The sequence below is a fragment of the Nyctereutes procyonoides genome, unplaced genomic scaffold (genome assembly GCF_905146905.1).
Source record: "Nyctereutes procyonoides isolate TBG_1078 unplaced genomic scaffold, NYPRO_anot_genome, whole genome shotgun sequence".
Taxonomy (NCBI): Eukaryota; Metazoa; Chordata; class Mammalia; order Carnivora; family Canidae; genus Nyctereutes; species Nyctereutes procyonoides.
The window spans coordinates 483,768-498,390 of record NW_026575120.1 but is presented as its reverse complement, the minus strand read 5'-3'; the positions used below and the strand labels follow the sequence as shown (position 1 = coordinate 498,390).

Genomic DNA, 14,623 nt, shown 5'->3' with positions numbered 1-14,623 from the left:
TGCCTCTAATTAGTGCAAATTCTGTTTATCTTAAATATAATTTGGGGGGATACTTTGTCATGGCACCTCTTTTTATCCACTCAAACTTTACACCATCCACTGTTCCATTCCTGGGGATTTGTTAAATGGTTGTAAGAGAAGGGGAAAGTCCTTATATGAAGTGTCTCCCAGTTCTTTGCAGGGCTCTGTGAATCCTAGTCTCCATTTCAGTGTGCAGACTCTGTCCCCAGAGTCCTTAGGTCATAGTCCACCCCTTTGGGTAGCCTCCTGCTTGGACTATGTGAGACCATTAGAAGAAATGGACATTTTAAATCCAGGCATTTAAACTGTAATCCTGCTAAATAATTTGTTTCCTGTTTTATATTGTTTGCATACAAGAGGGGGTGGAAAAATCCAGAAATGTTTTCCAGCGGATTTCCTTCCTTCCACCCCCAATCCTGCTAAAGATACAGCATGCAGATTTCATGATGCTAGGGTTATTCCCAAGTGCTAAATTTTTATGTGCCCAATTACTTTCCTAGTAGGAATGGCGTCTTATACTTTCTATCACTACAGTGCTAGCAAGCGTTGGGTCTGTAGAAGGTGCTCAACATTTATCAACAAAATACTGATTTTATACTCCAGTTCTGAGCTCTACAGGGAGTGTGGTCAGATATTTTGGTCCACCTAGGAAGATATCCACCTCTGTTTTCTTTCTACCTTTCCATTTTTTATCTGCTGAATGCCAGCACTATCCTCCCAAATGAAAATACCCTTTTGGTCATTGCCAGAAACTTTCATTCTGCCAAATGAAGTGTGTGTGTGTGTGTGTGTGTGTGTGTGTGTGTGTGTGTGTTCGTGAATCTCTCGTAAAGGCATATGAAGCTTTCAAGCATCCATCTTTCCTTTTTTTAAAAAAAAATTTTTATTGGGGTCCAATTTGCCAAGATATAGCTCAAGCAGCCATTTCTTGACCCTTATCCTTGAAGATACTTTCTTGCTTCTTCTCTCTTCTATCTACATTTCCTTTTCCTGTAGGGCCTCCATTTTGGCTCTAGATTTGTCCTCAATCTTCTATTTCTTTTCTATGCTTTTTCTTGTTGAGTTCATTCTTTTAGCTTCACTTTTTACTCTGGAGATGACTCCCCCAAATACAAATCTAGTACTGTTTCATCTTTTCTGTGTCCCAGCTTGTGTTTCCAACTGTCACATCAACTGATATCCACACTTCAGTGACCCAAATTCATCACAAATTCAAAATCTCCAGTGGCAGATCTATTATTTTGCCCCCTAATCTCCTTTCTCTTCTCAATGATTCCATCTCAGTTGGTTAAACCTCCATTCTTGCTGACACATAGAAATACAAATTAAGTGGTTATGACTAATATATCTCTTTCTTCCACCTCTTATACCTGGTCTGTCATAAATGTCTCCCAAGAAAAAAATGCCTTGAATTTGCTTCCATTCCTCTGCCAACATTCAGACTGGCCCCAGCACTTCCCTTGCTGTTCATCACAGTGACAGGCTCTCAGTCCTATCTCCCCCTCTTCCTCCTGCCTCTCCCACGTGTGTTCTCCTCACTCTTGCCCTGGCTAAGGTGGGCCACCACTTAACACCTCCAAATCTGAGGATCTCTGCTGCCTGTTCTCAAACAGATGCCTGGTGACTCCCAACCCCCTCCCACCATCTCCTCTGTGATAATATATTAAATCCCCAAATCAGTATTGAGTGCCTTCTACCCACCAGGCACTCAGGCCATGGCATTGAGGTAAAATGAGCAGACCAGGTCCATCTCAGCCCTGCTGGTGCTGTAATTTCCTGAGCAAGTGAGCTCATTTCCCTGCCACTCCACCCCCGGCCTTTAAAAGGCCAGTTTGTCTCACCTCCTCCTCAAAGCTGCCTTCAGCCTCTTCAACCCACGGGGATGAATCCCTTTTCAGAATTCCTATTGTTCTTGTTGTGAATTCCCCTTTTGTCATTCCCTGATCCTTTCATGTATATTAGTCTTAACCCCTTGCCTGGATTGTAGTATCTTTGAGATCCACTCTTATTTGCTGTGCTAATTATCTCCAGTGTTGGGTGTGTATTATTTGTCATTGACTACATCTGGTAGTCACAATAGTTACTACTAGTCTGCAATTACATGTAATTAAGCTATAATCAGAATAATACAATGAACCTGGTGTGGCATGCAGTGCTTTATATGCATTTGCTTATCTAATGAGTGGCTATTCAGTACATACTTAATTGATTCAAGTTTTTGACTTAGTGTCCTCCAGTTGTGGGTCTCAAGAAAGTCACTTCTGAGACTCAGTTTCTTCATCCAGTTTCTTCACCCAGCTCTCCAGTACTTTCTTTTTTCCATATATCACTGAATGGATGCCTTTTTTTTAAAAAAAGATTTTATTTATTTATTCATGAGAGATACAGAGAGAGAGAGAGAGAGGCAGAGACACAGGCAGAGGGAGAAGCAGGCTCCATGCAGGGAGCCTGATGTAGGACTCGATCCTGGGTCTCCAGGATCAGGCCCTGGGCTAAAGGCAGCACTAAACCACTGAGCCACCTGGGCTGCCCAGGATGCCTTCTTTTTAAGAGTCTTTCCAGTTCTAACCCTGTGGTTCAATTCAATTTCAATGCCCTCATTTCTAGGGAATCTTTACAGAGTTCTCTGCACAGATTTATTGCTTAGGGAATATAAAGCAAATATGGCACAGTCCCAGCCCTCAGAAGTTTTTACCATCCATTGTGATAACAGGAAGCCATGGGTGTCTGAGGGGTAGAGAGCAAGGGAGCTAATTACATCACTAGGAGAAATCCAGAGTTGATTCTAATTAAAAGCTTCCTGAAGGAGGAGAGATTTCCGTTCGGTTGAAAGGAGGCAGTTGATGGAGTGGGAGTACAGAGGCACCTCTTGGCAGAACTGGTGGGCAAAGCAGCCATTCAGTGGTGAACCAGAACAGGGCTGCGTTTAGGACCAACCTGACATTTTGTTGTGTGCTAAATTTAACATGGTGACCACACTGACATTGCTGCAAAATACAAACAGGAGAATCTCAACTATATCACAAAAGCATATGGACCTCAGAGGGGTGAGCCATTTAGATATTTGAGATGCATCCTCAGATTAAAACCATTTCTTTTGGCATCCCTACATGCAGAGGCTCATAAGCCGCAGGGGAACATCTGTTCCATTGATGAAACATCTGGGCTCCTGTCACAATATCATATAATTAATTACCATTACTATCAGCTAATAAAAGTGTTCAATGTTAACATTTATGTCTCTCCTCATTTCAGAAGGAACTGAAGCAGTTTGCAAACATATTCACATGCAACAGGATAAAAATATAAGGGACAAAACAAAAAAAATTAAAGTAGAAATAATAGTGTGTGAGGCTAGAGGAAAAGTTAAATGCCCCAAAGTTCTAAATACTGTGTCAGAGGTGGGCTGCATCACTGGGGCTCAGGATCTTAGCAACCAAGCATTTTCCCCCCAAAACTTCCAAAGGGAAGTTTTAATTTTTATTATAATAATGTGGCATCTCAGAGATTCCAAACTCATATTCAGAGATTTATGCTTGTTGATCCCAGAGATTTTGCATACTGGATAATGGTGTGTGCTTTCATTCATGTTGACTGCTGTTTAAACCAACTCCTGAGAAGCAACACCTGCCCAGAGCTCTTTGGTTTAGTTTCTCTGGGTGTGTGGCTAATGTACCAGTGATTTTACTTAAAGAAACTCCAGAATTTCCTCTAGTTATAAACATAATTGTCATTTCTTCTTTTTAGAAGCTTCTCTGACTACCACCCTACCCCTACAAACACGTTTCCCCCAAGTCTGCTTTTCGTAGTTTGTGCCCTCTGTGAGGGCACGCTGCCTGGGCCACCAGGGATTTAATTGTGGGAACAGTGTCACGGAGAGTGGGGGCTGCAAGGCCCCAGCCCAGGTGAGCTGGCTTTGCTTTTATTGACAGCGTCAAGCAGCACGAGCGCTATGGCCAGCTGACCCTTGTCAACTCCACGGCGGCCGACACGGGCGAGTTCAGCTGTTGGGGGCAGCTCTGCCACGGGTACATCTGCAGGAAAGACGAGACCAAAACAGGCTCCACCTACATCTTCTTCACAGGTAAAATCTTTGGTGTATTGGTGGGATTCTTCAGAATTCTGGACTGGGCCAGAGTTTCTGAATATCTAATAATGAGATATTGAGAACATTCCCTGTTTGCTGGACTCTGTGGATTTTTGTCCATCATTTCATGCAAGTCTCACACCAACCCTCCAGGGTAAGTACTAACAGCATTTCCATTGCTTCCATGGGAAGAGGGGGTTTAGAGAGATTAAATACTTCCTTGAGGTCATATGGGTAAGTGACAGTACAGGATTTGAACCCAGTCTGATTCCAGAGTCTGTGCCTGCATTGTCCAATATGGCAGCCTCTAAACATGTGTGACTATTTATTATTCATTTATTTTTGAGAGAGAGAGAGAGAAAGAGAGAAAGAGAGAGAGAGAGAGAGAGAGAGAGAGAATGAATGAATGTGTGCAAGCCAGGGAGAGGGGTAGAAGAGCAGAGGGAGAGACGGGATCTTAAGCAGGCTCCATGCTCAGCACTTGATCTCATGATCCTGAGATCAAGAGTTGGCTGCTTAACCGCCTGAGCCACCCAGTCGCCCTCATGTGTGACTACTTAGATTTATATAGAAATTACTTAAAATCAAACAATTTAAAACTCAATTTCTGAGTAGTACTCACCTTGTTTGGAGTGCTCCATGGCCACTGCAGACAGAACATGCCCATCATCACACAAAGCTCTATTGGACAGCATGGCTGCAGACTCTTAGTCACTGTGCTCTCAGGACCTATGATGACCTTTCTAGAGCCTCCATAGTCATAGGATGCTCAGTCAAAGGCCTCCTCACATTTGTTCCTAGGAATACTGTGAGCGGAAATTTGGGGGCAAGATTCCCAAAGGTTGTGGCCCTAGTGGCTCCAGCCCCATCCCTGTGCCAAGTGAGGTGCCTAAAAATGCACAGGTCAGAGAGAAACCTCTATTTGGGCAGCCTTAGGTGTGTTTCTGCCAGGTAAAATTTGCTTTTGGAGAAAGGCATTGCTATATAGCTTGCCAGTCTCCTTTCTCTGCAGAGCTGTCTACACAATGACGTTTGGGGCACAATGTTCTCCAACAGGTTCAGAGGTAAGGAACAGCTTTCCAGAATCCTACAAATTCCACTCTCTGGTGCTACTGTTGTCCTTAGTACTTTGGATGAAGCCAGAGGCTTTCTTTTATGAGCTTTGTCTACATCCTGAATCCTTCCACCTTTCAGACCTCCACTGACATAGCCACTGTGACCCAAATGATCTTAAGACCTGGCCATTAGTGAATGCTTTAGCAGGATCTCATGTGTGTCCCCTTACCTCCCACATAGCTCCTCTCTAGCAAGAAGATGCATTAGCAGAGCGCTCTGCGATTTGGGAGTCACATGTATCTCATTCCATTATCACCACACCCCAGGAAATAAGTAGAAGTTACTTTACTGTCTCTATTTTAGAAATTATGATGCTCACATGAAGACTTGAAAGGGCAAGGTGACTCAGTGTTCCATTTCAGTAGTGGGGAGAAAGAGTCAACCCTTATTTTCCTGACCTGGGATCTAATGCTCTTGCTGCCCTGATCCATTTCTAGGACAAAGGGATAGGTAGATAAGCCGGCAGAAGGACTCTAGCTAGCATAACTGGTGTTGTCAGGAGAATTGCTAACAGTTGTTCATAGGTAATCCCTTGTGAGCCTCGTTCTGGAATGTGCTGCACAGAAATGCCCATGTGCCCTTAGAGCCTGTTATCCTGGACAAGGACTGATGCCATATCTCAAATTGCAGAATGAAGATTCCCTGCCATGATTAGCACTAGCACATCTTCCCAAAGTATTGGGTTTTGAATTGAGATTTTGAACTAAAGGCCCTCCCTCACCCCTTGAGCTGAATGTCCCACTAGGGTTAAGGGCTGTCTGAGTTTCAGAGCCAGGTCCTCATTCTTAATTTATGGCAAGCTCTTTAGTGAATCCCAGGAAGGCTAAAATATTTACTTCAACTTTAAAGAAACCTGGATGAAAAAGGGACATGAACTTATGAGTTATATCATTTTCTCTTTTCTCCACACCAAGCCAAGAGACCAATTAGATTCTCAGTATAGGGTTTAGCATTTATCTTTTCAGGCATGGGTGGGTTTGTGAAACCAAGATGAGCTATTCTGGAAGCTGAGCTTCCCACTGCTGGCTCTGATTCTTTCAGAACATATGCTGCCCCGCTACCCACATAGAGAAATGTCTGGCATTCATTATGTTTGTGTGTTTCCCAGAGTTTGATTGCAAACACTATGAAGCCTCTTTTTGACTGTTGTTGATTTGCACAATTTTTGATTAAGCAACTGTCACATATTCTATTTAATCTTTATCTGGGGTGGGGGGCTCTCAGGATTATTTTTTTTCTCTCTCTAAGCTCTTATTGAAGTATATATAAAGAAAGCTACACAAAATATAAGTATACAGCTCAATAAATTATCCTCAAATGAGTAATACGCATGTAACTACCACCCTGGTCGAGGGGAGAACATTACCAACAGGAGGGCTTTCTCCCGGCAAAGCCTTGGGCACCAATTATCATATGTACTAAAACCACATTAGTGAGCACTTTACTAAATATGGAGTTTGTTGAAATCTGGATTTGAATTTATAGCCTATTTAGTTTTTCTTTTGAATATCTGAATTTCCATGTGTTTAGTTTTCTTAAAGTAATGCTTGCCATCTACTTGAGTAGCTGCAAATGTTTGCAGGGGTCATATGTCATCTAAAACTTTTTAGATGAACTTCAGCGAAGTTTTTGTTGGTGGTTGATGGAATCTGCTAATTACAAATATGTCTTTTATTCTGTTAAAGCAACTGGTGTGGTCACTTCTTTCAGATATTTTTTTTCTGTATTTAAATTCAATTTGCCAGTATATAGTATAACACCCAGTGCTCATCACATCATATGTGCCCTCCTTAATCAAAGACTGTTTTATAGTACAAGATCATATTTTTATATTCTGGAATTTGGATTATTCACTTATTTTCCTAGCTTTGTTTACTGGTTCAGTTCCCTCTATAAAACCTCAAAATAAATGTCGCTTCTAAATCTCACAATCAGAAATTCCACAAGTGCTTTTGCTCAAAAGCTATCTTTACTACTCCAGATTCTTCTCTGTGCAAATGGGATGTAGAAGCACAGAGATTATGTTGATACATCCAAGGATATAGACTTACTCTGTGTGAACACATGGGTTTTAGATACAACATTGACCAAAGTGCCCCTTAACTTTCAGCCAATTTATCATGAAAGTGGCACAAATCACTCAGTGTGATATAGAGCCTTATAAAGATGGAGAGTCACTGAGCCATGACCTATTTCAATTCCTTCTCCATCTCAGAGCCAGTGAAAGACTTCCCTGTCATTGAACTTGGCACTCATAGCCAAAGAACTCTTGACCCATGAAGACATTTGATGTTGTGTTTAGGAATTCTGCCCCCAACCTAAAATATCATATAACTGACACAATGAGGACTAGTGGAGGAGAGAGCCAAGAATAATTATTTGTTTCAGGAACATTGAGAGGGAAAAACAGGGAACAACTTAATAAATGTTGGAGTATGATTACGTTCAAAGATTTCTCTTAGCAAGAACTATAATATTCCCTCACAGAATCAGCCAGAAAACAAAGGATTTAATGTGCCATGCCAAAAACAAAACCCTAACACCACAGTCCTTGACTCTCCTCAGGAATAAATGTATGGGTAAACTGGTCCTTGTTTCTCTCATTTCTGTAAGACCAAATGCCATCATCAGAATTTAAAGTACAGGGAGAGTGATTTCAGAGGAAACAGGAGGATAGAAGAAATGGACTGAATTTCCCAGCCTAGAGTTAGACAAGCAGAGCTCAGAACCTGAGACTAGTGAACTGGCTGTCCTTACTTGATTCTCTTTCCACTGACCTTGGCAGGAAATGAGGTCCTTTAGGTTGTAAGGACATATGGGGATACCAGCACTCTTGCTGGGCTGGGCCTCTCAGAGGTTCTGCTGGGCTGGGAACCATTCCCACTGGGCCATTACAGAGCATGTGCTCTGGGGTTAAAGTCCCCAGACTCACAGCAGATTGTTCAAGAGTTTTAAAATTTCTCTTAACCTCCTAAAGACATCAGTCTCCTTCCCTGCTTCCTCAGTGGGGTAATTCATGGGCCTGATTTGGGCTTGATCTCAAACCTCTTTGTTTCCTTTAAGGAGATGGGAAGTAAAATCTGTTTTATAAAAAAAAAAAAAGGAGGGGGGAAGCATTAAAAAAATAGCTTTTTCTATGCATAAAGACTTAGTATCGGAGTATATTGGCATGTCCCTTTTGTGCCCTTAGAATGTAAAAATCCTTAAAGTACTCTTGTTTCTCCAGAATAAATAAATCTCTATCTTTCCCTTTGCAGAGAAAGGAGAACTCTTTGTACCTTCTCCCAGTTACTTTGATGTTGTCTACCTGAACCCGGACAGGCAGGCTGTGGTTCCTTGTCGGGTGACTGTCCTGTCAGCCAAAGTCACCCTCCACAGGGAGTTCCCAGCCAAGGAAATCCCAGTCAATGGGACAGACATTGTTTATGATGTGAAGAGAGGCTTCGTGTACCTGCAACCTCGTTCCGACCACCAGGGGGTGCTCTACTGCAAGGCGGAGGCTGGGGGCAAGTCTCAGATCTCAGTCAAGTACCAGCTGCTCTACGTGGAAGGTGAGCCTGCTCCTACCAGTAGTAGACTTTAGTCTCTTCCAGCTGGTCAGTATCATGTACTGCTGTTCCCAACTGTGGATGGAAATTAGGAGGCACAGAATGCTGTTCTTAAAGGCTCCTCTGCTGTACCGCCATTTCTAGAATTGCCTGTGACCTGACCCAACATGCCTCAACTCCCTTCATCCACTATTCACTCTGGTACTACCTCTGTGTGATGGATCAGCAATTCTCCAGTATTTCCTACCTCTTAGAACATCCTCTCTGATGAGAGCATCCTCTTTGTTGTAACCAAAATCCATGGTCTCCTAAGGGCACCATCCCTCCCCAACTCAAGGTCAAGTTTTTCTTGTGCCCATTCTCACTTCCTCACCCTCGCCCTCCCATCCTCTGTTAGGAACCTCTGCTACTCTGAGTCTCATGGCTTCACCACCTTACTCTTCTCCTTTCCAGTCACTGCCTTTGTTCGCTCGTTGTCCTCCTTGTCACTTCACTTTCTGGGTGACGTCAACATTCACTTGGAGTTCATCGCGCCTGCTTCACTGACCACTTCATCCCTTCCACCTCGGGAACCCCTCCTTCAGCTGCAACTTCAGCCTGTCCTCAGCCACAGCTGCTCTAATTGGATAGTCACTCGCTGAGTCAGACGTCCAATCCACACACGGCCTCATGCCTGCTCAGATTGTTGCTCAGTCATCAGTGACTCTGCTGGGCCTGTCCTCACCTCTACCCTCCTCCCCACATTTCCCAGTGCCCTCCTGCCCTTCCTGCCCTTCCAGCTTGGGGTGCAGGCCTTGACATTGCTATGCTTTCTGTCAGTGCCCTCAACTCCTTGCCCATCTGTTGTCCTCCCACTGTCCATGGAAATACCACCCTGGAGAACATGATTCTAGCCTTTCCCGTGCCAAGAGCTACTGGCAAATGCTATGGATGGGTAAGTTCAGTCTCTTCCAGTTGGCGTCATTTCCCACTTCTTGACACAACTGAAGTATGCTCAAATCTCTCTGGTAAAAATGGAACTATTTTTTGAGTGATTATAGTGAGCTTTGACTCAGTGAGTTCATTCATATATGAAATACGTCTTTCTCCTCTTCTTCAACTCTGCCATATTGAAACCCACTTTCCTAAGGGACATGGGTCCCTTAATGATCTCAGTCCAATTCAACATTCAACAGGCACTTTGATTAGTAAGACAGTCTCATTCCAGTTTCTAACACTGTTCATTTAAAATCTTTAACCCTACATTTGACATGAAGTCTGCTTCTGCTCTATCCACCTGCATGCAGGCAGTACTGGTGACTCCAGCATCTCGGGAGTCGGTGGTGGGGGGAGGGTTGTAGCGGTGGAGGGGGTAGAAGGAGAGAGGCTGCAGTCCAGAGGCAGTTGTCTCTTGGTAGTATTTACTGACCTGGCTTATCCTTGAACCCAATGGGACAGATGGTGGCTCCAATATCTTGCCATGGATAAGGAATTCACCCCTAATCAGCCCCTGTCGTGCATATGCCTTTGTCGGATTCAACCCCATTCTCCTTTTGGGTCCTCTGCTGAAGGCCCTGCTGTTCACATGTACTCTTTGCTCCATGGTGTGGTGTGGTCTCAGAAAGGATATAGCCCCTGACATCTCTATGTCCTTTTGTTCCCCTAACTCTGGAACATGTCAGAATGAGAAACTTACAGCAGAGACACAATCTAGGTCCCCTGTCCCTGCCCTGGTGGCACAGGGGCAGCCAGCAAAGAGTTTCCTACTGCATGATAACATGTTGTCCCCTTAACAACTGATTCTTTTGGGGTTCCCTCTCCTGACTTCCAGGACAGAAAGCACCCCCTGCCCACAGCCCCTGTAGGTGAGTTGAAGACACGGTTCCTTTTCATGTACTTTTCCCCAAGAACTCTTCTTTGACCAAGGTGGGTGGTCTGTGTGTGCAGTCCTGCTGCTTGAGCAGCCCTGAAGAGGCATGAGTGGCCCCAAGAACAAATGGTTCTCCGAAATGAGAGTTTGGACTCCTTATTGCCTCTTGTTCTCAGCCATGGGATTTAGCAGGCAATGGCCCCCAACACACCACCCCCAAGTAACTCTACACCCTCCTTGACCATCGTCAGCCATCCACTAAGATCTTCTTTTTATCCCATCACAGCCAAATGCCCTGAGAGGGTGCTCCCCATTCTTGATGTTTCCTTCCCTCCTACACTCTCCTCATCTCTCAACCCTGTGTCCCACCAAAGCAGCTCTTGCTCAGGGCCTCGGGACTCGCAGGCCATTAAATCCAGTACATAAGTGTCCGTCTTCATCCTATTAGATTACACGACACCTATGTGAAATGCCTCTTCCCTGGTTTCAAGTTTTCCTTTCCCCTGACTTTTCACATTCTCATTTGTCAGCATTTTGCTTCTCCCCAGCTTGTGAATATTGGAGGTCCACAAGACACTATTCTTCCTCATGCCTGTTCTCCTGGCCAACCTCAGCTATACCCACACTCTGCTTCATGTCTGCTCACCGGTAGCTCCCGAGTGTGTGTGGCCCAGCTCTGGGAGTGCCAGCTTCTGGTGTCCAACCCCCCATCTGGTATCTGCACTTGGTTGCTTCATGGGCCCTGCCTTGAACTGAGTCTTCCTCCAGGACCTGGCTCTTCAGTTTTCCCAGATTTAGCAATAGCACTAGTCACCCATGTGCTGGCCCAAGACTGGGAGTCACACTGACAGTCCTGTCTCCTCCCTCCCAGTCCTTTTCACTTCTTCCATCAAATCCTTTTCACATCTTACTTTTCATGCCCTATTTCTCCCCATCCTTACTGCAAAAAAAGTTCAAACTGTCATCATTTGCTCCTGGGACTAATACAACTATCTTTTCAATTGATTTCCCCATTTCTCTCTGTCCTCCACATTGTAGCTGATTAGAATTAAAATTAAAGCCATTTAGTAGGTTCCTGCTTTTCTCAGGCCTCTAGTCAGAATCTTGCTTGTGGACTCAAGTGCTTGCTGGACCAGCCTCTGCGCTCCTGCTCCTCCCTGCCCTGCAGCCCACCTGGCTTTCATCCTCCTCACCTTGGAGGTTCTGCACGCTGTGATTCCCAGGCTGCGGCTGCCTCCTAGCTTCTCCCTCTCTTAGGAAGACCTGTTAGGCTCACCCTTCAGGTTTTAGTTCAAACACTGCTCTCCCAATCATGGAGGCCTTCCTTGCTTTTCAGACTGTTCTGAACTTCTAGAACATACTGGGCTTCTCCATCATTCATAATACAGCTCAAGTTTTACATTTATTGCACAATTACTTGCTCAGTGTCTGCCTTCCCCAGACCACGACTAGAGGCTCCCAAGGGCTCAGAGACCACGTCTATGTTGTTTACTGCTACAGTCCCAGCTCCTAATCCATTGCCTTGCTCAAGGCTGCCATCAAAATGTCCTGGGGGAACGAACCCCTAGTGAAGAAGCGTTTCTGCAGTGCTGTGAAGTAAAGGTACTACGAACAGGTGTAGTATTCGTGCCCTTCCTGCAAACGTTTTTCCTCAGATTCATTCTCCTCTTCCTTCTGAGGATGGGCAGCCCCACACTGGTGTTTTTCACCCCTTCAGCTGCCCTCCTCCCAGCCTGCCCCTTCCTGATAGTCTGCTCGCCCATTCCCTACACACCTTCTTCTCATGTTTCTTATTCCTCTTATTGCCAGAACTTTGAGCCTCCTCTCCTAGTGTAAATATAATGGCTGGGCCCAGGAGTCCTGGATGAGTACCCCATCCTGGACCATCAAGGTAGAGAGGTGGCATCCAAGGAAACCAGAAGTGGTGGGATAGCCTAGGCCTGAAGCTGGCTGGGAAAGCTGGAAGGCAGGCAGAAATGTTACAGTTCCGTTCAAAGAACTGAGCAGGTCTCAATATTTTTTTCCGTTAGAGACAAACTCATGGATTCCATCTCACTTTCCCTGTCTCCTTTCTTTCAGTTCCCAGAGGCCCTCCATCAACAACCATCTTGGCATCCTCAAACAAAGTGAGAAGTGGGGATGACCTCAGTGTTCTCTGCACTGTCCTAGGGGAACCTGACGTTGAGGTGGAATTCAGGTGGATCTATCCAGGACAGAAGGTAAGGGTGGGCTCTCTCCATTCACAGTTTTGTCCCCCATCCTCACCTCTAAGTGAAGAGATAGGAACTTAAGAAGTGTGAGAAATGTGTGAAACTATGGTAGAAGTGCAGGCTTATTGGTTTTCTAAGAGATTTCAGTATATTTAAAAGTATATATATATTTTTTTAAAGGACAGGGAAAAAGTGGATTCCATTAGGCACTTCAGCATACTCTCTCTATAGGTTTTCTCCATAACCTTTAAGCAAGGATGGGGCCTCTCTCTTTCCCCACCCCCAATGCTGGGTCAATTGGGGGCCAATTAGTTTCCAGCAAAGTGCTCTCCCCATACAAACTGTGCCCTGTGGTGAGGACATCCACCGAGTGGGCATATAAGCCTTGGTCATGGCAAAAAGGTGCTATGAGGCCAGAGATAATCTTAAAATAGACTTTCCAAAGAGCAATAACTACCCATTTAGCCTCTGTGCCTGTTTTGCTCACTAAAATAAACAGCTTTGCTACCAACATGGAATAATTCCTTCATTGCCAGAAGAGATTTGGCCTCCCAAGACAGACTCAGTAGCCAATACACTTCTGGCTTACGGGCTATGATTGGTGGAAAATAACTCTCCTCAGAGAAAAGTAGTTTCCTGGTAAAGGAAGTGTTGCCATACTTCAAAGACATCAATGATGCTCAACAGATTTTTTTTTTATGAGCAGAAAGGGTATTTATTAACATTGGTAATATTACAGTTATGTTAAACTAATCCAGAACACACTACATTCTTATTACCAAAGTTGGATGAAGCATATTAAAAGTGACCATCTTACTTTCTAGAAATAGGGAGTTAGGTCATCGAGGGCATCATGTTACCTATCCTCGGTACAACTTTTCTCCCCATTGGAGTCCTTTGGCATATTTGACTAATTCTACTTCTCCCTCCCCCAAATCTAAATAGTTAGGAGCTCTTATTCATTCACATTTGGCTTTAAATTCTGAGACTAAGAACTATTGAGTGAGCAATGTAAAGAGGAGAGCAGTGGAAACTTTTTCCAATTTTTTTTTTTTTTTTTGCCTAATACCAGTTCCACATTCTTGGGGTTCCAAAAGAATAAATTTTGTATTAAGTAGCCATTTACTGAAGAGCAGAAAGAACGTGCCAAACAGTATAATGTTTATACAGCATAAAAGCTCCCCTGTGCTACACATACCAAATAGTCTAAGTACGTATTTTACACATTGAAAAGAACACCCAACGGTGTTGGGTGAATGGGAGCTGTTTATAGCAGCTTGTTGCTTGTGCTTCAGCGCATGGGGGTGTCATTCAACAGGATGAAAGGCCTGTGACAATTCAAGACACTTGGCGGCTGATCCATAGAGGCCTGGGGCACACCACAAGAATATCCCAGAGCGTCATGACAATCGAAGATTTGGAGACCACTGATGTAGGATATTATATTTGCACTGCTCAGAATCTCCAAGGGGAGACTACAGTTGCCACCACTGTTGAGTTTTCCTGACTTGGAAAATGAAGTATAATGAATTGACGGAAAGTTCATTCGTATATACATGACCCGCTTTGGGGTTCTTTTGACTCATGCTTTGCCAGAGGCTGATGTCAAGTGCCAAACCCCACCCCCGGCCCTGTGAGTCAGACCCAGACATCCAAACTAAAAGGAAGTCACTCGGTCTAATAATAGAAGTGTTAACTCCTCTGACAGAAAGCATGTATTCTGATTGCTTACCTATGTACATGCATTTTCTACTTTTTTTATAATAAAAAAGCATTGATGTTAAAATTAAAA

At 44.1% G+C, this 14,623-nt stretch overlaps 1 protein-coding gene across 1 annotated transcript in view; it reads left to right on the top strand.

Annotated features, from left to right (window-relative positions):
- PDGFRL (platelet derived growth factor receptor like) overlaps positions 1-14,623 on the top strand; it is a 64,203-nt gene extending 49,580 nt beyond the window's left edge. The window contains exons 3-6 of the mRNA XM_055334612.1: positions 3,954-4,105; positions 8,482-8,775; positions 12,701-12,840; positions 14,150-14,623. Of these exons, the coding sequence (XP_055190587.1) occupies positions 3,954-4,105; positions 8,482-8,775; positions 12,701-12,840; positions 14,150-14,338 (775 nt within the window). The 3' untranslated portion in view covers positions 14,339-14,623. The remainder of the gene's footprint in view (positions 1-3,953; positions 4,106-8,481; positions 8,776-12,700; positions 12,841-14,149) is intronic.